This window comes from Podarcis raffonei, chromosome 5 (assembly GCF_027172205.1).
Source record: "Podarcis raffonei isolate rPodRaf1 chromosome 5, rPodRaf1.pri, whole genome shotgun sequence".
NCBI lineage: Eukaryota > Metazoa > Chordata > Lepidosauria > Squamata > Lacertidae > Podarcis > Podarcis raffonei.
In genome coordinates, this window is record NC_070606.1 from 41,723,968 (window position 1) to 41,749,491 (window position 25,524).

Consider the following 25,524-nt stretch of genomic DNA (forward strand, 5'->3'; position numbering starts at 1 on the left):
TGGTGGGGGATGAGTGTTCAGACCCCTGGGCTCTCACTTGTGGGGTGCCTCAGGGTTCTGTCCTCTCCCCCATGCTTTTCAACATTTACATGCAGCCGCTGGGAGAGATCATCAGGAGGTTTGGGCTGGGTGTTCATCAGTATGCGGATGATACCCAGCTCTACCTCTCTTTTAAATCAGAACCAGTGAGGGCGGTGAAGGTCCTGTGTGAGTGTCTGGAGGCGGTTGGAGGATGGATGGCGGCTAACAGATTGAGGTTGAATCCTGACAAGACAGAAGTACTGTTTTTGGGGGACAGGAGGCGGGCAGGTGTGGAGGATTCCCTGGTCCTGAATGGGGTAACTGTGCCCCTGAAGGACCAGGTGCGCAGCCTGGGAGTCATTTTGGACTCACAGCTGTCCATGGAGGCACAGGTCAAATCTGTGTCCAGGGCAGCTGTTTACCAGCTCCATCTGGTACGTAGGCTGAGACCCTATCTGCCTGCGGACTGTCTCGCCAGAGTGGTGCATGCTCTGGTTATCTCCCGCTTGGATTACTGCAATGCGCTCTACGTGGGGCTACCTTTGAAGGTGACTCGGAAACTACAACTAATCCAGAATGCAGCAGCTAGACTGGTGACTGGGGGCGGCCGCCGAGACCATATAACACCGGTCTTGAAAGACCTACATTGGCTCCCAGTACGTTTCCGAGCACAATTCAAAGTGTTGGTGCTGACCTTTAAAGCCCTAAACGGCCTCGGTCCAGTATACCTGAAGGAGCGTCTCCACCCCCATCATTCTGCCCGGACACTGAGGTCCAGCGCCGAGGGCCTTCTGGCGGTTCCCTCATTGCGAGAAGCAAAGCTACAGGGAACCAGGCAGAGGGCCTTCTCGGTAGTGGCGCCCGCCCTGTGGAACGCCCTTCCAGCTGATGTCAAAGAGATAAACAACTACCTGACATTCAGAAGACATCTTAAGGCAGCCCTGTTCAGGGAAGTTTTTAACGTGTGATATTTTACTGTATTTTTGGTTTTTATGGAAGCCGCCCAGAGTGGCTGGGGAGGCCCAGCCAGATGGGCGGGGTATAAATAATAAATTATTATTATTATTATTATTATTATTATTATTATTGCTCTACACAGCTACCCTAGGCCTAGGAAACAGAAGTGGCGTAGTTTAGGCAATAGGGAGATTATCAAATAGGCTAGTGGGGTAAAGGAGCTTTCAGGAGACATTTGCTTGCGAAAGCTTAATAGCACTTTTTTTTTTGCGCACCAGGAAAGTGATAGATAACAGCGCAGGAAGCGAAAGAGCCTTTGCAGCTAGCAAGGGGTTAATGTTCCCAGACGACCAAGCTGGACAGGTCAACAAGTTGCCTAGCAAGCGCACGAGTTTAAGGGCTGCACGAGACGATGCTGGAACAGGAGGTTACAATCGTTCATCTAAAGATTAACTAGGAGGCTGCGTGGCGACGGGATCCTCCTGGAGGTCCCCACCCCACCCCGCTCCTCACCCAATCAGAGAGAAGTCCAGCCACGCTCAGCGACCAATACGGGATCGGTTACCTTCTGCCACCCACTCCAGCCAATCCGGAGCGTGCAATGCAAGTTGATGGTCCGGTGGGCAGGGTCTCTTCGTGGGTTTAAATCCTGCGTTAAAGTGCTCCGGATAATAATAAGAAATAATAACAACAATTCCATTGCGCGAGCATAGCAGGCCTGTTGTGGGTGGGGACAGCTGAGCCGCCTTGCTGGGGAACCTCGCAAAATACTGCGATCACTGCAAGGGTTGCTATTTACATACCTCCCGATTCCACGCTTGCTCTCTTTGCGCTTCTACCCCGGCTCGCTTTTTGCAGCCAGCTGACTGCAAACATCGCCAGCCGGAGGAGGAGGAGAAGGCGTGGCGAAGATCTGGCCTGCCAGCCAATCCGGGCCGTTCGTTCTCCCTCGACGTCACCTTCCCTCGAACCTGCAGCAGCAACAATAACAATAACAGACGGGATCTCTCCCTGGGGTCGATCAGCTGGGCGTGCGCGGCTGGCTCCCGAAACAGGCAGCAGCTGCTACTGTCAGCGGCGTCAGCGGGAAGAGAGCAGCCGAGAGAGAGAGAGACTCCAAAATAGACGCGCTTCTTTCCCAGGAGCCATGTCGGCGAGCGAGGGGCTGGGGGTGCAAGAGGAGAACTTGCAGGGTAAGGGATCGGCCTCCTTGTCATGAAATCAGTATGAGCCTTAAGGTCCCCTTTACCATTGGGCCTCTACTGGGAAAAGTCTTACTGGGGGGAGGGAGGGAGAGAGGCTCTTCTAGGCTGATCAGAGGCAGAGATATTGGGGATTTCTGATCGCCTGGTTTCTGAACCCCAGAGATTTCTCCAAGTCACTCTTTGTTTGTTTGTTTTTCCTCCCCTTCCCCCTAACGGTGGTTGCGATTCTGAAATTCGTGGGGAAATGGCACTGGTAGGAGAAGCTGAGAGATGGGATGGCGAAATGCCAGGGTGAAAGCTTGCCCCCGTTTCCTGGCCAAGGCCCTCTCGTTTTGGTGGGGCTGTCGATAACTTGACTTCTCTCTAAGATTTGGAAATGGGCGGCTGCTGCTGCTTCTTCTCCTCCTTCGCCTCGCACCGACCGTGTAATGCTCCTGGCCAGCTGAAGTGCCAACCAGGAGGGCAAGTATTGTTCAGACACAGGGCTGTGTAGCTCAGGGCCTTCGAAGTGCAGAACGGGCAGATCCAGGGCACTTTTTTTATTGTTGCGAGAGTCATCCCTGCTCTCTCCCATCTGTGCTCATGACACCTTTGCCTGCATGACTCATAGACCCTTTACTCAGAACTTTATGCAACGTTTGTGGCTGTAAATAATTGGCCTTCGGAAATTATTGACATACGGTGCTTGTTCAAGGAGCTGCAGTCCTGGGTTTTATTACCAACATACAATGAGAAACCTGAAGGTAGATTGTAACATGAAAGGGAATTTCCCTATTGACTTCAGTGGGATGTAGATCATACCAGTAATTGGATCATTAAGTAATAATAACAGTACCAGGGTGTATTGCTAAATATGAAGTCTGTTGCAAAGCGGATGTGCTGGTATTGATTTATATTATTCTTATTGTTGCACTGTTTAGGGAAGCTTTTAAAAATTGATGAATTATTGTATTTTAATCTTTTGCTGGAAGCTGCCCAGAGTGGCTGGGGAAACCCAGCCAGATGGGTGGGGTATAAATAATAAATTTATTATTATTATTATTATTATTAAGAGTCAACTTTCTACCAAGCCTGAAATGATTTTAGCTACACATCACCTGATTCTTGTGAAGCATGTGATTTCATGTATGTGCAGTTAACATGCAAAGTTAAATGTGCTGAGGACTGTGATATACAAAATGTATATGAGCTCCCAAGATGTAGCGCTGAAAAATTATGTAGGAAGCAAAAATCTTCCAGTCTGTACCGTTGTGATCTTAATACATTCATATAGGACTGCCCCACCTACACTGTAGTGACTAGAGCTGATGCATATGCCCCATCCGCCTTAAAAAAAAAAAAGCTTAAGGGAAGTGAAATCAAACTAGCAGCTATAAATGTAAAACTTGCACAGTATGTGAAACATCCTATTGCACCATCAGCCATACTTTTAGATTTCTTTTTAAATTTTATTTGCTTGCCTGGTATTTTGAATGTATAGGGTACACTGGCAGAATTCTTGCTGGGTTCTAGTTGTATTTTTCTGAAATACAAAACAAGGAGAAAATAAGTTGGAGTTTGTAGTCTTTTCCAAACTCTACTTCAGCTTATTTCCCACGATCTGTGGAAGAACTTCTCCTGCAAGTTCCAGATTTTTCAGAAGCCTGCTCCATAGTTACTCACAGGAGACTTTTAGTGTGGCTGTCCTCTTCTGTGAAATAGTATTCCTGTTGCTCTACGGCAGGCACCAACTATCTGCACTTCCCAAGCTGGATAACTGAGTCTTTGCTGTGTGTGTTTTGTATGGTGTCAGTTTTGTTTTAAATGTGTTTACTGTGTGTGTGTGTGTGTGTGTGTGTGTGTGTGTTTAACTTCTTAAAATTGTTTTTATTGTACATCACCTTGGGACTGTTGCGTAGAAGGCAGTTAATACATTAATGACGACGATATCAAATCTGACTGCCACCTTGTGCTTCTCTTGGAGTTCTGTTAGCTGGCTTCTCTTCCCCTCTTTCTGCGGCAGAAATTCAACTGGTGCAGCTTCCCTCACAGAATGGGATTCTGTTGCTTGGGAAAGCTTCAAGACCTAGCAGGCAGAAGCACAGGCTGCCAGCTGTCTGTTTATGCCATGTGACTGAAAACTGTTGGTGCCTTTTATAACTTTTGTTTTGAAAGAGGGTATTTCACAATTCCCAGGGACTGTTTATTTTTCAAAGTGACCCAGAGGGACTTCTTTGCTCAGGAGATCTTATGTAGTAGGTGGTATAATATATAATCCGAAGGCTATTTATAGCTTCAATCTGGCAACAGGGATGCCTGCGGTTGTTTGACATGTTGCTTGTGCTGGTTCCCCCCTCCCCCTTTTTTAACTTCCTTCCTTCTCCTGCTACTAAGCATCCTGGGGATTTTAGTCTCCAGAAGCAGGCCACAGACAAGGACAATGAACTGATTTGTAAGATGCCTTTGATTGTGCATAATAAAAACTTACTGAATCTGAACGGAAAGATTCACAATGCTGTATAATTAGTCTCAGCCCCCACATCCACATTTAATTTTAAAAACCAGCATTTATGGTAGGGATTGGAGACATGCAGTATTTGGATGCTGTTTCTTCCACAGGAAAAAAGTGGCAATTTCTCACATACTGTTCTTAAGCTATGGACAACCCGTATTTCATTTGTGGTGCAAAGAAGTAGTTTTGCTCAGTAAAGAACCATGAATACTTGTCTTGAACAGGCTGCTTTCAATCTAGATTGTTTCTGCATCCTGCCCTCCACAAGAGTGGGTGTGGTTATGTCCTACGGACTTGAAAACCCTCCCCTTGGTTAGATTAGCTATGTCTTTTCTGCCCTGCATATGCCTCAGGTGAAGAAGGAAGTGGCGATTGTGGTCTTGGTATATGCCCGCCCACAACGTCCTTGGGCAGCTGCCTTCATCCATTTTCAAATGGACGCTCTGGTGGGTAATGCAGAATCAATTCAGCTTTTATTTTTGGAATGAAGTAAGTTTGTGGGAAAGTGCTTTTCAGGGGCATGAAATATGTAATAGGTCCATATTGTGTGCCGGCTAGGTAGAGGGAACCCCCTCCTCCAATATCCTTGTGTGCATTGAATGTAGAATATAATGTTGTGTGCATGGAGCCTTATATTTGTCAATATCTAGCTGAATTAAAATTGTGCTTTTCCCAGCACTGTGGCTGATGGAAAGACAACCCATTAATGTATAAAGCAGCCTGGGACTTGCAATGCTTAAAAAGGAAAAAGAAAAACAGTGTTTGTTTGTTAATCCAGATTCCAAGCCAAGTATCACTACCATGTTTGGAATACTGAATGAATTTTCTGCTACTAAGCATCCTACTCACACTTTGTGCCTGAGGTGGATCATTTCCCCCCTTGGAGGTCCTCTTCTATGCCTCCGGGAAACAAAGTAAATCAAGATAGGTCCGTTTATTTGATAGCCCATTTCTGACTGGTTCGTCTGACGTCCCTAATCTGAACATGCTTTTTTGCAGATTTCATACACAGTAGGGTCTTCTGCTGTGGGAACTAGGTGATCTATGAAAGGACCATCAAGTGTGGTGCTGGGGTTGAGACAGCATAGGGTGAAGACCTAACTCCTGTGCTCTGATGGTGACTGAAAAGGCTTCATCATTGCAGGATCCTATTAGAGCAGAGATTTATTATTAACAGGCAATACTCTGCTCATTTCCTGGAATGCATGAAGGAGGCCATTAAGACAGGCTTGGAACAGAATGCCGGCAAATGAAACTGCTTGAAGGCTTCCTAATACGCAATTGTGTTTTTGTTTTGTTTCTAAACATATGCTGAGCAGGTTCCTGGGTGGAGCTGCACTTTTCCAGCAATGGGAATGGTAACGGTGCCCAGCCAACAAGCCAGGAGCAAGGCCCAGCCTCGATTTCTATTCACAATGGCGACATGGAGAAAATCCTTCTAGATGCCCAGCATGAGTCTGGAAGAAGCAGCTCGCGAGAGAGCTCCCATTGTGACAGGTACAACAAAAGAGAGAGCACTTGATCTTTTCAAAGGATGTGCTTTCCTATTTATTTGCATGTAGTCTTAAGAGGCTGGCAGATCTGTGAGATGATGTAAGTGGCCCTGATCCAATCAATGTCTCTGGATAAGAGCTGAGGCCACTCCCATACCTTCCAAGTGCCCCCATTTTCCAGGGAGAGTCTCAGAATTATGAAAGCCATCTCAGCTTCTGATTTGATCCTAAAGGTAAAGGTAAAGGGACCCCTGACCATTAGATCTAGTCGTGGCCGACTCTGGGGTTGCGGCGCTCATCTCGCTTTATTGGCCGAGGGAGCCGGCGTATAGCTTCCAGGTCATGTGGCCAGCATGACCAGGTGAACCATAGCAATGCATGGAAACGCTGTTTACCTTCCCGCCGGAGTGGTACCTATTTATCTACTTGCACTTTGACATACTTTTGAACTGCTAGGTTGGCAGGAGCAGGGACCGAGCAACGCGAGCTCACTCCGTTGCAGGGATCCAAACCGCCAACCTTCTGATCGGCAAGTCCTAGGCTCTGTGGTTTAACCCACAGAGCCACCCATGTCCCTTTTGATTTGATCCTAGTATGTCTCTCTTTACGGACTTGTATAAGAGTAAAAGACAATTGGGAAATGATCCATAATGAATTGAAAAAAAATGTTTAAAAGTACTTTCCTAAAAACCCCAGAGTCCTTTCTGTTGCAGATAATTCAGACTGAAATTCCCAGGTGTCAGAAAAGGTTATTTATGTATGCTGCTACTGTGGCCCGTGTTTTGTTAGCCCCAAATGGAAAACAAGCGATTAGGGTACTGTTGATGTAGTGATGGTGACACTTGCCCATCATCTGATAGGAAATGCTTTGCGGGGGTGGGGACGCACAAAATGGGGGCTCAAGGAGGGTCAGTTGGCGGGGAGTGAGAAATGAGGAATGTTGGAGGGTATGCACTCCCAGAACTTCAGCATTCTTCTTCTATGCTTATCTTGAGAGTATTTATTTCCTCCATTTTAATCTTCCAAGTAGCTGAGAAGGCATAGTTCTTCACAAAGGCACACCCACCCGCATGTTTTGTCCTCACAACAACCCTGTGAAGTTGGTTAGGCTGAGAGATGGTGGCTGGCTCCAAGTCACCCAGTGAGCTTAGTAGCTGAGTTGTGGCATTTGAATCTGAACTGCCTTGGTCCTGCAGCTAAAGCAACGAAATCTAGAAACCTTGTTCCATGTGGGTTAATGCCCTGTAACTTCTCTTTACCAAGTCCTCCTCGATCCCAGACGCCTCAGGACATTCACAGAGCTTCTGAAGTCGAGAGCCATGGCAGCGGAGAAAAGAATAGCTCTCAGGTAAAGCCGAGCCTTTTCTGAAGTTTGCCAGATGGCCGAATGCCTTTTCCAAGCCATCGAATGGTCTGGTGTGGGGATGGGGAACCTGTGGAAATGACCAAAGAAGCTGAATAGGTGTATTCCACCCCCCACTTCAGAAATAGCATCCAAACCAATTGATTATATTTCTTCTTCTTTTAGTCTGAGGAAGATTTTCAGGAAAGAAGGAAAGAAGTTGAACAGCTTTTGAAGAAAAATTCTGATTGGATGTGGGACTGGTCCAGCAGGCCTGAAAACATTCCACCCAAGTAAGTGTGACAGAAGCTGCCTTGATTCCCGGCTGATATGTACAGAATATGGTGACAGACCTTTACAGATTGAATTCTTTCTTTCTTTTCTCGTCACAAACTAGGGAATTTCTGTTTAAACACCCCAAGCGCACTGCTACCCTCAGCATGAGAAACACGAGCGTGATGAAGAAAGGGGGCATCTTTTCTGCTGAATTTTTGAAGGTTTTTCTGCCATCTCTGTTGCTTTCCCATCTGCTTGCCATTGGATTAGGGTAAGGAGTCCTTCAGTCAATTCAGTGTGGAGATTGTAGGGGACCAGAAGTCTAGTGTGCTTCTCCCAGAAACATAACCAACTTATGTGTTGACTAATTTACACGAAGAGAGAGTAACACATAAATACAGTGCTCATTTTTTTTTAAGGCACAGAGATGGCTTTATAGTTGAAAAACTAGGCTCACTACGCTTTGGCCCACTTCCAAATGTTTTGATCCACGGCAGGGATGGGGAACCTGATTTTGCTGAACTACAAATCCCATCACTGACCATGCTGGATGGGTCTTTTGTAGTCCAGCATCTGGAAGACAGGCTCCCCATTCCTGATCTACAAGATAACTTGCAGTGAAAACTCCATCAAAATGTAATTTGCCCATCACGATCAAATATGGTTACATGGACAGAATCTGCATTCAGGGAATCATTCAATAAGCCTTTGGAGTGATATTTGAGGTTTATGGTAGACACTGGTATATATAAAACAAAATGGGGTAAAATCTATCCTTTTTTAAAGTGATGACAGCAAAAAGAAGAAGACAGATCTGTGCTATAAAGATACAGGGTAATGATCAGTCTTCCAATATTAGAATGTGCAGAAATGTAATTGCTGCTGAGTGAATGGCAGCAATGGAATGGCATTTCCTTCATCCCAGATGGGTGGCAGCCATGACATTTTATCACAGCTATAAAACATGAAATCTGACTTTGTAGTAGCTTTGCCTCTGATCCTTGAAGTGGACCAGATTTTATCCCACCCCCCACCCCCAAGTTTGTTTTTTCAGTGCCTCAATATTTCGTATTTTGTCATCTAATGTGAGTGGCATAGAGATGTGTGCAAGGTATTGAGTGATGTCCAGCGCTGTGCATCTGGAGTTCCACTCATGCATCAAAACCACTCATGCATCTGTTCTATAAGTAGAAATCTGCTATACACAGCAGCAGATATATAAGCAGAAATCTGCTATACAGTGGTGCCTCGCAAGACGAAATTAATTCGTTCCCCAAGTTTTTTCTTCTTGCGAGTTTTTCGTCTTGCGAAGCACCATTTCCCATAGGAATGCATTGAAAATCAATCATTCCTATGGAAACCTCCTTCAGACCAGGTCCGGGGACAGTCTGTCCCCCGACCTCTTCTGAAGGCTGGGGGGGGGGGGACAAGGGCTTTTCTTCCCACCGCCAGCCTTCAGAAGGCTGTTCTGAAGGCTGGCGGTGGGAAGAAAAGCCCTTCTCCCCACCTCCCACCCCGCAAGCTCCGGGGACAGGGCTTTCCTCCTGACCGCCAGCATTTTAAAAGCCCCCAGGACAGCGGAGACTTCTCTGCTGTCCCAGGGAGATTTTAAAATGCTGGCGGGCGGCAGCGAATCCTTCGCTGCCGCCCGCCAGCATTTTAAGATCGCCCTGGACAGCGGAGAAGTCTTCAAAAGCCGTCAGGATAGCGGAGAAACGCGCTGCGCTTCTCCGCTATCCCGGGAAGGCAGGCGGGGGGGGGAGCAAAGACTTTTGCCCCCCGTCGGCCTTCAGAAGAGGTCCAGCATTTAAAAGAGGTCCCCGGAGATTTCCCAATGGGCTTTCTTCTTGCAAAGCAAGCCCATAGGGAAATTCGTCTTGCGGAACGACTCAAAAACGGAAAACTCTTTCGTCTTGCGAGTTTTTCATTTTGCGAGGCGTTCGACTTGCGAGGCACCACTGTACACAGCAGCAGATATATAAGCAGAAATCTGCTATACACAGTAGGCACAGCAGCACTGGATGCAATCCATTGGAAACAGACATCCAATGGAGGCTATTTCAGCCGTGCAAGTAAGCTCACAACTATTACTTGCTCACATGGACATGACCCAGATGGAGCCAAGTTTTCCAAGCTTACGAAAGGCTTCCTTGAAACTGCCTAGAAAAATGATAAGGCTCCCACCATCAGGAAGTGTGTGAGGAAAATGTTCTTCCAGCCCCCCATCCCACAGTGTTCAACAGGCCCCTCTAACCCTCCAGGTGTGTTAGGATGCGAAGCTTTCCTTCCTTCGGTTAACCCAGGGGTTGTCAGCCTGGTCCCTATTGCCCACTAGTGGGTGTTTCAGGATTCTGGGTGGGTGGTAGGGGGTTCTATGGCACAAGCTTAATCCTCCTTCCATCGAGCACTGGTGGGTGATAAGAAAAAATTACCATCAAGAAAGATGCATTAGTGGGTGGTAGGTATAAAAAGGTTGACTACCCCTGGCTTAACCTATCCCAGCCAATTCATCCTCTGTGTAGGTCACCAGCTGCTTAGAAGGCTGGATCCTTTGTGGTATCAGGTATATTTACCTACCAGATTCCCATCAATTTTATAGCATAGTGAGTAGTCAAAGTAAGAGGAAAAGGGAGTTCCCTATCATCTGACTCCCTTTCAAAATTAAGCAGAGCAGTTACTGGCTGTCTTTTTGTTGGTCTCAGGATTTATATCGGAAGACGGTTGACAACTACAGCTTACAGCAGCAGTTCGTTATAAGATGGGAACAAATCTTCATCTCCTACAAAAACCATGACTACATTCATCCAGACATGCAAAATGGTGAACGAAAAGGAACTCCTGTGCGTGCAGAAGTGACACAGCTATGTATGTTTTGGTCCCTAAATGTTGTGTGCTCTTGGGGCTTTTTCTAATTGTAGAGGGAAAGATTCAAAACCAACACCAAACGACTCCTTTGTAAACTAACCTCTTGTCGCTCAAGTCATAAAAGCAAATTTTTGACAGAGGTCTTTAAATGAACTGTGTGTTTGTGAACAAAATGTCTATATTGAAAATTATGTAGTAAGGGATTAAACGGTTCGTCTTGTTTCACTTTTGTAAAAAAGAAATTGGTTTGGGTTGTTGTTGGTACAACTTGATTGAATAGCAAGAATATTTGGTCAAGAGTATTATGGCCGTACATTTCTAAAGGCTGGAGTCTGTGAAGCAGTTTACTGATTTTCTTTAAGATACCTCTCTAAATCCTAAATACAGGTTTGTGAGTTTTAGTATGGGATCTTTCCATTATGTTTTAAAAAGGGAAATGCATATGCAACAGAAGTAAAAGCAGTGTGGTAAATAAGCCTGCAACACAGAGTTTATACAATGGTACCTCTGGTTACGTACTTAATTCGTTCCGGAGGTCCATTCTTAACCTGAAACTGTTCTTAACCTGAAGCACCACTTTAGCTAATGGGGCCTCCTGCTGCTGCCACGCCGCTGGAGCACGATTTCTGTTCTCATCCTGAAGCAAAGTTCTTAACCCGAGGTAATATTTCTGGGTTAGCAGAGTCTGTAACCTGAAGCGTATGTAACCCGAGGTACCACTGTATATCCAATGATTACCCTTGCTGAGGTAAGCTATCTAGCCAGTCACAATTTAAGAATGGCAGACCTGCTGAGCCCAAAGCCTTGTTTTCCCTCATGTCTGATACTCAGAGGTATCTGGTCTTAACAATTTTCTTGAGAATTACCCATTAATGAACTTTTTACAGGCACATGTGCCTTAGTGCAAGCTATCACTAGGCTTCAGTGCAGGTTTTAGCAATTGGCCCATTTGAAATCAAGTTTTACACAAGGATGAACATGTGCTAAACATTTGCAACTTTTACACTTTTGCCCATCTTGAATCTTTGCAAGTTCAACAATGGTTTTAAATACAAAACTCCAGTTGTGATTTTATCAGTTAAATAAGTTTTGAATATCATCACAGCCTTATTGAAAAGCAGCAAGGAATGTTGTTTTTGCAGAAACTTATTATGAGTTAAATAGATGCTTGTGTATGGTACTACAGTATTTACAACTATCAACCAAGGCATTTTGGTAGTCAAGCACTTCCAAAGACAAGTATATTTTCCAATACTCTATTGATATAGCCTAGAATAGCATTAGCCTATTTTCTTACTGCATCACTGTTAAGCTTAGGGTTTACTAATATCCCTAGATCTTTTTCACATGCACCAATGGCAAGCCACATGTTCCCCATCTTCTATTTGTGCGGCTGGCGATTGTTACATTTGTCCTTATTGAAATTAATTTTGTTTGTTTGGGCCCATTTCTCCAATCTGTTAAGGTCATCTTGAATCCCAATTCTGTCTTCTGCAGCATTGACAACTTCTCCCAGTTTGGTGTCATTCTCTTGTGTAAGTAGTCTAAAAATATCTTGATTAAATGAATGTGGTGAGCCACTGGTGTGTCTTTGTTTCGCCAGTCACCAAATTGCTTCATACGGAAAGATGACTCTAAGCCATTTTACTATTAATAGGTGGGTATTCTAACTGATGGAAACTTTCCTGCTTGCAAGGACTTACCTACGCCCATCAGTGGAAAAAGCAGTCACACAAGTACAAAAGCATATGGACATGTGAAGCGCTCTCCTGCTAGAGTGAATATGCAGAACTGCTTCCTTAGGAACTCCATAAATTTCCTTGCTGTGTCTGAACGCATGGCTTACAGTAAATCCATCAATTTTGTTCAGTTACCCATTTGGACTTCTTATATTAATTTATACATTTGAATCGGGATGAATGGAATATTCTTAATGTCAGCTGACAATGGTTTAATTACTGAATTATTTATTCCCCCCCCCCGCCAGTTTGCAAATAAAAAAATCAGGGGTGGAATTAATACAAAGTATGGGGACAATGCTGTGCATTTCTGGGCCTTAGTAAAATCATTAAAGACCATTACTTTACTGTTTTGCAAATTTGAGTAGATAAGGCACATTTAAAGAAGAAACCCATCTTTTTAAACTGGACATTGTACATAAAATGAAGTGGTAGCTTTGTTTTGATTTAGCAAAAGGAGATAGGCAGTGAAAAAAAAAAGGATTCTTGATTGAAGCTTCCTGTTGCCATTGTGTATGTACTGCATACGAATCTCATTTATTTAGTGGGAGTTTGTGCAACTATTGTGCTAGAATAGTACTGTTTTGGCTTTCACAACATGAATGGAAAACATCTAGAACTTCATCTTCTGGCAACTCACAAAGTCGTAAAGCTGTGAAATACTCCACTGAATGTATATTACAAGTTTATTGCTACTATACAAAAACAATAAAGCGAGTAAATATTTCACTGCTTTTGAATTATGTGTTATCAGTAGTCAAGATGTGTAAAATGAGGAAGAGGTGCTGCTAAGGATGTTCAGTTGTCAAACGTTTCAAAAATAAAATCCAAAGGCAAGGCAGACTTGCTAGCAGAGAAAGAGTGCAATATTGCCATGGGCTTCATCCCTTACCATTGGCATGTGGCCTACAGAAAAAACTCCCCATCCCTGCTGTGGAATTTAGGCACTTCTGTGCATTCGTCACTAGCACAGAACATAGCTATCTAAAGGCAGAATAATCTTTGTAGAATAGAATTTGGGAACCAAATGCCTTTGTATAGAAAAAAGTTCTCAGAACTCTAGCATTTAAAAACAAGCAAGCCGGATATTGAATTATATTCATATTTTACAAGCCCTGTGTGTCAACATGTCGGAAGTCTAGGGAGATGAAGAACTCTATTTTGTGTGAATAAGTAAGTTTGAGATGTGTGAAGTTGGGGTGAAGTATGGGGCCATGATTTTATGCCTATTTTCTGCAGTGTTAACTGTGGAGGAACCAAACTGCTCAGAGGCCAACCGTGCCGCATGAAAGGGGGTGGGTTTTAAGCCCACCTTTCTGTCAGTTCCACCCATAAATGGTAAGAAAAGTCTTCCAGACCCACCCCAAATGGAACCATACTGAGTTTACAGGCCACAGAAGGCAAATTGCTTATCACCAAGGGTACTTGCCAAACCCTAATCTGTAGAAGTCCTACATGTACCTGCAACAGAAAAGGACAAGCCTCTGCTTAGTCACTCTTCTCCCACCTGCAGCAAATTACATTGCCCAAAGCACACAGCGGATGACTTAGGAAGTTGCTGAATTGCAACTTACCACTAAACTGAAAATTATGGAGAGACCTCGTCAATAGAGATATTGGATTCCTGTCTCATTACGTATGCTAATCATCTGCATACTATCCCTTGCTTTTTCCTGTAGGACTAATTGCAGTCGTTAACAGGTTTACCATAGCCATTGAGTCAATCACCCATTTCCTACTACCCTCCTGAGAAAAACCCCGCCCCACCCTCCCACTATATAGAAGGGTCTGGTGACTTCTGTTTCAGTGTATCTGAAAAAGTGTGCATGCACACGAACGCTTATACCCAGAACAAACTTGGTTGGTCTCTAAGGTGCTACTGGACAATTTTATTTTTTAAATAAAAATATTGTTTATTTTTGTTTTTTTATTGTTACTCATATTGGAGAAGTGAGCCCATTCAGCCACGAAATTCCATCTTAACATACTGGTGAATAGTATCATGCTGGACTTCCCTTTTTATCTTCTGACATGCCCAATTAAGATAGCTGGGGGTCAACATAATCCTGACAAACCCACCTTGGGGGAGCTTCAGCCCACACAATCAAGGCCCTGGGCCTCCACTGTTATAGGACCCGGAATTCCAAATGGACTTGAACACTGATCTTCAGCAACTGCAAAATAGTTTCCACCTAGGTAAATGACCAAAATATGAGTGCACTGCCCCAGCACAGGGTTGAACAATGCTGGCAAAATGCACTTTCATTGTATACCATGCCTACCCAACCCACTGCACACAGGCACTTTAGCCAAGCTCAAACTGGATTCCATGAGCATCTTGCCACACCCTGTGATTGGTCCAGAAACACCAAACTGCGGCCACAAATGAGCACCAGCACCCTCCAAGCACCTATCAAAACAAAAGCAAGGAAGTGAACAAGCACACTTCTGCGAAACAGTATTAGCCAGGGCCCTTGAGTGGCCCATCGTAAGGATACAAATGCCGTTTTCCAGTGACCCATCATCAATTCCAAAACCCAAACTGGTAGATGCCGAAACAGAGCCGATTTGAAAGGAATGTGTGCCAGACTGTCAGCAGGCCTCTCACCCTGAATGCAGCCAGCTGTGGTCATACATTGGGAGCCAAAGTTCAGGCTCCTTCCTGGCCCAGTTCAAATTGGGATCCACAGTTGCCTGCATCCTAAATGACTCTTCATAAGCCAGCCAGCATCTGCATATTCATGGTAAGATCTGAATGGGATTATCCAGATGTTTCAAAGGGGGGGGGAAGCCCTCACAATATGCCTGAGTTTATATTCTCTGAAATTATAGCATAAGTCAAATAGTACAGCATTGCTTATGCATTAAAGCTCTCACAGACCTAAAAATTAAGAGTCAAAAAGTTGAATGCAGTATTACTAAGTTGATTCTACTGTTCCTACATTTCATCACAATTGCTTTATCATTCAAATGGGAGGATGTTACAGAAAAGATGAAAAAGCTGAACATGACTATCTTCATTGTGAATCAACAGTACTTTTCAAGGTGCTGTAAAAACATAAGCACACATTTTAATAATACGAAGCAATCCAAATACATGCAAGACTGATAGTATGATTGGAACCAGGAAAATGGAGTCTAACTCCAATTTCAAGATGTTCAATATGGAGTATTAAATACCTTGCTCAGGCTGGATAACACAGTGACTTGGATTCTCAAGTTTCTGTTCTCTGAATGAAAGAATCCCTTTCATTTACTGAGGAAAAAACTTAGAATCCAACCCATTTACATTAAATGCACAATTCAAAGCTATCCCTTACACCAAGAGACCTCTGACTTAGTCACAGCAAGCTTCTTTAAGCATTTCATGTTTCTCAGCTATTTCAACTAACAGCTTTGCAAAACAATTAACTGCTATGATTTAGTAGGGGAGTAAGAAGAGGACATGCAAACAGTCTAGCATTAAAAGCATTGAAAACATTTTTTTTAAATCTGAAATACGGAATCATAGCATCTTCCAGCATACACCTGAATGGGCCCAAAGCCCAAAGAATGCTATAGAAAACAGTAGACATGTCACATCTATGCAAAGAAGTGTGGCTGGCATCTATCTCTGGGTGTAAGCTACTCTCATGTAGCAGCTACTGGTGATTACTTTGTACAGTGAAAATAACATTGAACATACTGAAAGACATTGCTTTGGACAATTCAGATGCAATTTTAGGGGGGAAGAGTACATTGAAAAAGTTTCAAAGTACACAGAGCAAGTGCAGGTAAACATTTAAAATTTATTAAACTTTTTGGTCAAAATAATTGAACAATTATGTACAATCCCATTGTATTTACCTCATGTATTTTAAGGAACAAAGTCAATCTAATGGTTAAATGACCTAACCGTTCCACATTTCAAGATTTGCAAATAGTGTCACAACTGATATACAGTATACGATTTTTAATCTTTATCTTTAGAAACCCCAAATTAGTATTTATTATTGTATCGCGAACAAGAGTGGCACTCTATGGACGTTAATTGATAGGGTAGGAACAGAGACATGCTGCTCTTGTATATTCATATCGGACTCTAGCAATCATATTAAACCTTCATTTCTTTAAAATTCGAGTGTAAACCACACACAAGTATTTCACCCTGGAAGCTTAAAGGGCCTGAATTTTAAGGAGGATTTCATAGGCACATTTAGTAGGAAGTCTGGAGCAAGTGATAGTACTTGCGCTAGTATTTAAGATACTTGATGCTATTAAAAGTGTGCCCACTCTTTTTGTGTGTACAAGTATTCTCCCACAGAAGCTTACAGTGAAATACTGGGAGTTAATCACATATCTTCTAGGAGCGAGAGAGACCCCATAACTTTTCTGCAGCCCCCTACTGTTAGTGGAAACTCAGTATTCTACAAATATATTTTCACATCAGTATTCAGCCTCAAGACAGCTTGATCTCCTGGTGTTACAGACCAGGAGTAAGAGTTAAAACATGTTTAAGTTGTGCTCCTGTTTGGCATAATCAAGTTTAAAAACATACACATTTGGACTGCAGTGGAAAGTTTTGTATGCATATGCTTATGCCCAGTTGTAATATTTTTAAAAAGTGTACTCTATGGAACAAAAAGGACTAAAGGTTAAAAAAAGAAGTAGTAGTAATGCACATTAAGGTATGCTTCTCACATATTGAGGCATGTTTACTGTTAAACCAGAGCAGTGATTTGTTGAAGGTTTTGATGTAAAAGACCATCTTGCTCCTTTAAGGCTGTATATAACTTTAAACAAGTACTTTACACTTTGTCTTTTCTGCGCACCATATGATGCCCCCCCCTTCTTACACAAAAAACTAATACAAGCTAAGGTGATGACAACTGGAGAAAAAAATTCAGTTTAGTGTTTGAAGCAGTAGATACTGCTTTAAACTGCTTATACTGTCAAAAAATGGATAGTATTCAATTAAGTTCTACTCAGAGTAGAGCCATTGAGATTAATGAGCCTGTTTGTCACGTGTCTTAATTTCAATGGGCCTGTTCAGAGCAGGACTAGCATTGGATACAACCTAATATTTTTGGGACAAACTATTTTCAAATCTTTCCGTCAGAGTTATTTTGCACAATCTCAATACATGCAATAAAAAAGACTGAATACATACTTTCAGATTTAAAAACACTTTTTATAGTTTGTTATTTTTATTAAGTGGTTTACACCGGAAGGTGTGGTTATAGATACAGTTGGTGAGTAAATATACATGAAAAACCTGTCTACACACCCAACTCTAGACTTACCTATATGCTCAAAGGTAGAAACACCTAAAGCTTAGATGAAGGCCAGAGAAAGAATGTTTACAGGCATAAAGCACAAATATATGTTTTGAAAGGCCCAAATATTACAGCAGATAAAGAGCACGTGAGATAGAAATTACATTTTTATGACAATTTGTTTCTTGGGTGTTAGATTTTTGGTCTATCAACTGGAAAGGAAGGCTCAGACTTAAATAAATACATTTGTTTTGAATATTGGCCTTTATTGAGTATTGTCCATCAATTCTGCTTCTAGTGGGCTTTTTTTCGTTTACAAAAATTCAATTCCACGTTCTCCCTCACTGAAGGCAGAAATACACCATGAACTCAAGTCCAGGCCAGCTTCTCTCCTTTACCTATAAAGGGAAATAAGTGCATCAATGTTCTTTACTGGGAGGACAACAAGGCCATCTCTCTGACAGATAAACAACTGAGCTTAACTATGCAAGACGACAACTTTGTCCTCAGATAAGCCGTCTTTAATTAATTTTGTCCTGGAATATATACAAGTTATTGGTGGCAGCTACAGCAATGATGTTCTCTGCAGGGTGCCATGCTGTATGAAGGATCTTCTTATTGAAGTCCAGACTGTCAACACTTATTTCATCCTTCTTTCTCTTGCCACCTGTGCACACTTTCCGGGGCTTTAAGATAGCACGAGGTTTGCTACTTTCTCTTGAAGCCTCTAATGTAATATCTCGCCGTGTGTTTCGATCAAACATCCTAAAGAAGTTGTTGTATGAGCCAGTCATAATAGCACTGCATTGGAAAAGAGAAGATAACAACTTTTTATTCATCGGTTACTTCTGATAGGTAATGTCAAGTTACTTGCAATTTTAGGGGGGTCGCAATTTCCTTTTCCTTACTATTTATTTATTTGTTATTACTAGTTTGTTTATCAATGGGAAATCTCAGGGAAAGATAACAACAACACATCAATAAAATAACCACACACACGTAAGTGAAACAGTCTAAAATTTCCTTAAAATATGCAAGATCATCAACAGGCAACAAACTGCTGCAGCTCCTTACAGTTCTCACTCCTCCTAAGAGTGGGGGAAGGGGTGCATATTCTCTAACCAATGGAAAGGAACCAATGTCAGTACCAGACCTGCCTCTGAGAGGTAGTCATTCCAGAGATGAGGTGCTGCTGCAGAGAAGGCCCCTGCTCCCTGAACTTCAGTTAGAGGTAGAAGCACAAAAGATGGGCCTCTCCTGCAGACCTTAATGGATAGTTACAATGGCTTTAGAGGCATTCCTATTAGTATTTTCCTATGTATATCATGTTTTTCATGTAAATAATAAGCTGTCTCTTACAAGCAGCTTAGCCAGACCAACTGATTGGCAACAGCTCTCTTGCAGCAAATGATCAGTTCAGACCACTGGCAAGAGCAATCTGTCTCTATACTAACAGCCCACTGGGTGGGAAGACAGAAAAAAAGGAGGGCCCCACTCAATTTGGGGTTTGGCCCACAGTTGGCATGCGGATCCCAACAGTTTACCCCCAAAGGAATATGCTTCTTAACAGAACAAAGGTTGTCCACTTCCACACCAAAGGATATTTCAAGCAGCCAACCATCTCTAAGATACCATTCAATTCACACACAAAATTTTCTTCTGGCAGCAACCAGGCCACATGCTTGAAGTCTGAGATACCGAGGACTGATCCCAGGAATTCCCCCTCTCTTTTCCACACAAAGCAAATGTACCATCACTGAATTTATATTTCCTCCTAAGGCAACACATTTGTTTTTATCATGCTACCCATCATATACTTTGAGGATGAACTACAGCAAGTTATTAAGTACACAATGACATAACTAATATAGATGCACCGAGAACTACTGTGGAAGCTAAAGTAGAAGTTTAAGCTGTCACCTGCCCTGCTCACCAGCCCCAGTGTGGATCATAGATCTCACTTTCCCTTCTGCTTAAATTAAAACCACCACCAATTTTCAGTTCAGGCAAGCATTTAAGCGAATCTCCTTACACAAGTCAGCCTTACCTATCAGAACCATTCCAGCAGCACTCAAACTTGTCAAAGATGCAGTCATTCTCATACAGTGAACAAAGTTTGCTTCGCAGATATTCATGAACCTTAAAATATATAAGTGTTGAAGAGCATGAGAACGTGTTCAATTTTGGGAAGAAATCTTTATTATCATAAAATATAACGCACAAACACTGTACCTGATAGGTCTCTACAGGCCTGTTTTCCATATTGAGATCCCATACTTTAACTGAAAGGTAGTCTCTAGTCATCATGTATCGACCGCTATGACTGAATTTTACATCCGATATTGAGGAAATTATTTCTGAAAAGAATGATCTGCTGCTGGGATCTTCAGGTTCTTCAAAGACTGAAAGTTGTGAAAGTGGACAGAAAAGCTGCTTACTATTAGGGTTTATACTTTAACATTTTTAGTTAACCAAGGCTTAGCCATATCAGTGGTTTCCAACCTCTGCCCCACAAGAGTTGCTGAAATGTGCCCTAAAAAATCAAGACACCATGTATTCTATGCCCATTGGAATGGTGAGATCCCAGATAGACACTGGGATGTTCTCTACCAATAAACAGAATATTAGTTTACAGAAAACATAAAGGTATAGGTAAAGGTACCCCGACCATTAGGTCCAGTCGCGGACGACTCCGGGGTTGCGGTGCTCATCTCGCTCTATAGGCTGAGAAACTGGTGTTTGTCCGCAGACAGCTTCTGGGTCATGTGGCCAGCATGACTAAGCCACTTCTGGTGAACCAGAGCAGCGCACGGAAATGCCGTTTACCTTCACGCCGGAGCAGTACCTATTTATCTACTTGCACTTTGATGTGCTTTCAAACTGCTAGGTTGGCAGGAGGTGGGACCAAACAATGGGAGCTCACCCCATCACAGGGATTCGAACCGCTGACCTTCTGATTGGCAAGCCCTGTGGTCTAAACCACAGAGCCACCCGCGTCCTTTACAGAAAACATACCTGGTTTTTTTCTGAGAAGTGGTAAAGAAAACTGAGAAAATACTTACATTTTGAATGTCTATCACAAAGAGCTGATGAACGCATATCACAGAGCCGTATAGTTCCTTTGCTACTGCTGTAGACAAACACATTACAATGATGAGGATGGAATTCTGCTGCCGTTATCACCTCTGTAAGTTCCTCCATGTTAGCAGGCTTTATATCTACAATGTCTGAAAGTTTGTTTGTATAGGTTCATATAGATTTGTTTTCCTCAAAATATAACTTTCAAAGTATGCAATACAGGGAGATAAACAATCTAAAAACTGTACCCAAATTCTATATTATTTGGAATTGACATTTCTAGCATTCAGTTTATCATCTAAAATACAATTGAAGGATCACCATTCTCTATAACCTGCAGTTTACAACAGGGGTGGAGGGGAGAGGGTCTTCTCAGAGTACCACCACCAACAGTCGGGGCATGTGAACATGAGAGACAGCTTTCTCTTAGCAGCACCTCATATTTGGGACTCAAGGTGGAAGGGGGGGGGAATCAAGCACCCACTTCCCCGACCATGTTCAGACTGAATTTAATTTGTCCAGGCCTTTGGGAGGGGATAGAAACACAATAATGCACTGTACATTTTAAAGCTATCATTTGGCTGTGGTCTTATCAGACACTATGTTGATCACTGCTCTGGGCTCCCTTTAATATAGTTGCCAAACAGAACTCTAGCATATGAGAGTTAAATATTATTTTTAAAAATGCAAAACCCAGAGAAGAATTGTTTACTGGGAGTCATAAGAGTTCAAGGCAGAAAGAAGTTACAAGGCACTGTTACCGCTCATTATTTTGACAGCACAAGACAGCTGCGAAGAATGCTTGCCCTCCCCGACATTTCATAGAATCATAGAATTGGAAGGGTCCCAAGGGTCATCTAGTCCAACCCCCTGCAATGCAGGAATCTCAGCTAAAGCATCCATGACAGATGGCCATCCAACTTGCTTAAATACCTCCAAGGAAGGAGAGTCCACCATTTTTACATGCCTTGCATTTTTTCGCTCTTCCAAACTCAAAACTCCTGAAATTCTAAAGAACACGTGGAGAACATGTAGGCTCTCCAAACTTTATTTAACTTCAGTGCCCATTACCCTCAGCCAGCATGGCTAATGATGATGGCAACTATAGTCCAGCAGCACCTGGGAGGACCAGAGATTCCCTACCCTTGTCTTAAAAGACTAAACAAAATAAAACAGATGATTTATCATATTCAGAACAACTGATTGAGGCCATTAATACTTATTGTAAGAAGCTACTAAGCATTAAGTATTCCTATGTATCTAATATAAAAAAGGATACTAAAACTTCTGTCTGTGATTTCTAAATGCCACAGGTTGATTCTTAGGTCATCTGCAGAAAGGTACGTTTCATGATCACTATTTACTGAAATAGAGTTTATGTGATATGTGTGTGCATTTGCAAATATCCTTCGGGGACTTGCTTCTACCATTAGGTCCATGGGTTTCAATATTGGCACCTAAAAATAGAGAAAGGGAGAGAAGTTCACTACTACATAAAATATTTATTTAAAGGGCTAATCACTACAATATCTTAAAGTTACAAAATCTTTAACGTTACAAAAGTTGCTGGAATGATCTGGCATTGGATTGCATTCAAGATAGTACTAAGTAGCCCTTTGCTCAAGCAGAACTACTTCTGAATATACCCTAAATTAGTGATTCTCAATTAGCTAAGTACTGTGGACCCTGTTTTTCAAAAGCCAAGCCATAGACCCCCTACTTTTGAAGACTTTGATATTTCTAATGGTGTACTATTTCAGATCTCAATCAACTCAACACCCTTCTCTAGTCAGGGATCACAAATCCATTCTAAAAATTAGAATTCAAGTGTCAACACACAAGGCATAAACGTGCTAGCATACCAAGTAAAACTGCATGACTCAGACCTATAGAACCACATGTGTATCAAGTCCTTTTACATTCCTCTGACATCTTGCTTTCTAACTTTTGGCATGCTAATTTGTACATCACTGTTTCAAAAGTAGCTTGATATTTTAAATGGCGACTGTCAAACTGTTCTGTGCCTGTGAAAGATTAAGCTGAAAAGGCTCTCTAGCAGCCTGTCTTCAGTGTTCAAAAACAATCAAGAGTGGTATAACATTGTGCAAGTTTTCAAAAATGCAAATTTAACCAATATGCAACCATAAGTAGAATCACCTTTTCCTGTTTTCAAATAGCTTAAGAATGTTCCAGAACATCCAGTAAAGAACAGTATTAAATACACAGATAAAATTGTCCTTGAGATGACTAGGTTAACTGTAGACGTTTCAAGGGAGTTAAACGTCTTGAATTAAAGGAACAGAGGAAGCTTCATTTTACCAAGTCAGACTGTGGCTACATCTAGGTCAGTATTCTCTATACAGTACTGACTGGCAGTGGCTTTAAAGACAGAGCTTATCCAGGTGTACCTGGAGATGAGAGGGACTGCAGCTGCAACCTTTTTCATGCAAAATTATGTGTTTAGGTAAGATTTTATAGTTAAGATTCTCTTTATACAGAGAAAATGGTGCAATGAGTTATAGCGCTTTTCCAACCTGATAGTTTTCTAAGTAGATGTTTAGAAGCTTTCAAAAAAATCAAGTATCTAATCAAGTTTCTACTTTGCATGATACAACTGTGATGCAACAGTAACATTGCTTAGATTTTGTTAATTCTAAATAAAGGTAACAAAATACCCGTAGTGCTGTGATTCTAAATGGATCCCGAAGTCTTCCATCTTCATCTTTCAAGTTATAACCTTCAGCTCTTTTATCTCGTTCACTGATTTTCCATAATTTAATAGTTTTATCTGAAAAAAGAAGAAAATATTCAAATGGTTGAAATCAAACAATACCGAAAGCTACTTTGTCATTAATTTTTGCTTACAAATAACCCAGTATGATATACAAGGTGGACTAAGAATTTGGAGTGGAGAAGACTGAATGAACAGTTTGTTTATGAACTGAACTCTGCCCAGACAAACCAATTCTAAATGCATAATCTTTGCAAGTGGAGCACATTATGTAATGGTTGTATAGAAATAATGTGCCACACACACATCCCAGAGATACTCAGATACACGGTTTCTGTCACATGTAGAGGACTTGGGGGAGCAGGTGGGCTGGATTTCACTGTGAGCAGGGTTTTAAAGAAGGGAAGATGCAGTGAAAGCAGCCTCTTCTCCAAAGCTTGTGGGAAGGGCTAGGTCTTGTTTCATTTCCAGTGTGATACTTGTGTTTGCTAAGGCATTGTTGAGAAAAAGGGACCTGAACTCTCCCTACCCTTGCACTTTACAGAGAATTGGGAGGCACTTACAACTGGCGAGTTTTGAAGCCCAGACCATAATCAATTTTATTTTGGGTAATATTGTGAAGGAGTAAGGAGCTACAAAGCATTGCTTCCACTCTTATTCAGTCCCTTCCCTTCCCTGAAATTTCAGAAGTACTGACATTACAAAGCATATCTTTGTAACCATACGGGCTAGAGTGGGGCTTTATTTCTCATGAAACTGAATTCTGTTTGATACACAAGCTGCACTTTTATGCATTCCTGCAGAATGATGGCACATACACAACCCTGTGTTGCATTGGTTTTTCTAGTGGTGGTAAAATTAATATAATTTAGGCAACCATTGTATATAGCAATTTGTTAGCAACACACAATGTGAAGTGTCACCATTCTCTATTACAAAGCTGCAACTTTTATGAAGAACTTATGCATAGTTTCTGTATAACCAAGCACACAAATGCATTAGGCCACTAGCATTTATATAATTACGTCAGGAGTGCCTGTAAGAGCCTGAACAATAAGCATTTGTTTCAGCTGTGCCTGCCACAACAGTCTGCACAACTGAAGAATTTACAATTTCAGTAAGCAACTAAGAACCTTCTTTCAACTATAAGTAGAAAGTCTTACACAACAAGTTTTTTAAAATATAAAAAGCACTATCATAATGATGAACAGCCTAGAGTACACTCTGATAAAATGGATACATTTGCCTGATAAATGCTGTAGATTATTTGAAGAGAAATAGATACTTTTATACCGAGAAAACATTTCTTCAGATATTTTCATTATGCAAGGTATTTATTATAACATGTAGTCATGTTATTACAAAAGTAGTGTTTGGATTTTCTCAAAACAGTATTTTAAAAAATACCCCCGTTAATTTACCTAAGAAAACCAGTGCAAAAATAAAATAAAATAAACTAGCACAACGGCTGTAAATCTCTTGGTCCATTGTGTCAAATAGGTTTCTGGAGATATTTTAAACTGAACAGAAAAACATGATTCAGAGATCCTCAACAATACTGTGGGGGCCAGACTATGTTCAGAAACACAGCACACTTGCAGGTTCCCTGCCACTATAATGCTGTCCTCTTTGGGTGAAAAGTATCAGTTCAGCGAAGTACATTATTAAGCCATGAATTATTAATACTAGCTTGTATAATAGTTAAGAAGCAGAGTGGAGTCTTCAAGGATTTATCGTTTACTAAATTATTAAATATTAAGGTTTTCGGCATCTTAAATCACTTAATCTAAAGATATATTCTTGTTTGCCCACTCAAGCAAGTGATACCTCTTAAGGTATCAGAAATCTTATGATGTAAAGGATTTGCAGAAAGATATCAAAATAATTTGGGCAATTGTGAAAATCTGACATAGGACAAGTAAACACCTCACAAATAATTTCTCTTTAGTGTCTGGAAAAGAACAGTTGGGAACACTGACAGTGAGAAAGCGTATTGGTTTCCTTTACAAGGAGGGTTACATCATGATGCTGATAGCCTCAATGCTCTTGTGTCTAGACCTGGGTGATTTTT

General features: G+C 42.0%; 2 protein-coding genes and 1 long non-coding RNA gene across 6 annotated transcripts in view; 1 reads left to right on the forward strand and 2 right to left on the reverse strand.

The window, feature by feature from the left end:
• Window positions 1-1,104: 1,104 nt before the first annotated feature.
• LOC128414103 (uncharacterized) lies at window positions 1,105-1,889 on the reverse strand. 2 transcript variants are annotated; one of them, XR_008330581.1, is made up of 3 exons: window positions 1,782-1,889; window positions 1,544-1,640; window positions 1,105-1,131 (listed from the first exon to the last, which is right to left on the reverse strand). It is a non-coding gene; the product is annotated as an uncharacterized LOC128414103 (long non-coding RNA). The 2 variants fall into 2 exon arrangements; XR_008330580.1 differs by having other exon boundaries at window positions 1,109-1,131; window positions 1,492-1,640.
• Window positions 1,882-12,226, forward strand: BNIP3 (BCL2 interacting protein 3). The gene is made up of 6 exons (XM_053388856.1): window positions 1,882-2,171; window positions 5,994-6,171; window positions 7,431-7,515; window positions 7,696-7,802; window positions 7,907-8,056; window positions 10,488-12,226. Exons 1-6 carry the CDS (start codon window positions 2,126-2,128, stop codon window positions 10,540-10,542), a joined length of 621 nt encoding a protein of 206 aa, XP_053244831.1. The 5' UTR covers window positions 1,882-2,125; the 3' UTR covers window positions 10,543-12,226.
• Window positions 12,227-16,157: 3,931 nt separating this feature from the next.
• PPP2R2D (protein phosphatase 2 regulatory subunit Bdelta) overlaps window positions 16,158-25,524 on the reverse strand; it is a 29,566-nt gene continuing 20,199 nt past the window's right edge. For 2 of the 3 annotated variants that reach the window (XM_053388859.1, XM_053388860.1), the window contains 6 exons: window positions 23,398-23,510; window positions 22,002-22,179; window positions 20,707-20,871; window positions 19,877-20,046; window positions 19,692-19,783; window positions 16,158-18,445 (listed from right to left, as the gene is read on the reverse strand). In XM_053388859.1, the coding sequence (XP_053244834.1) occupies window positions 18,166-18,445; window positions 19,692-19,783; window positions 19,877-20,046; window positions 20,707-20,871; window positions 22,002-22,179; window positions 23,398-23,510 (998 nt within the window). In that variant the 3' untranslated portion in view covers window positions 16,158-18,165. The remainder of the gene's footprint in view (window positions 18,446-19,691; window positions 19,784-19,876; window positions 20,047-20,706; window positions 20,872-22,001; window positions 22,180-23,397; window positions 23,511-25,524) is intronic. The other variant, XM_053388861.1, reaches the window with a different exon arrangement.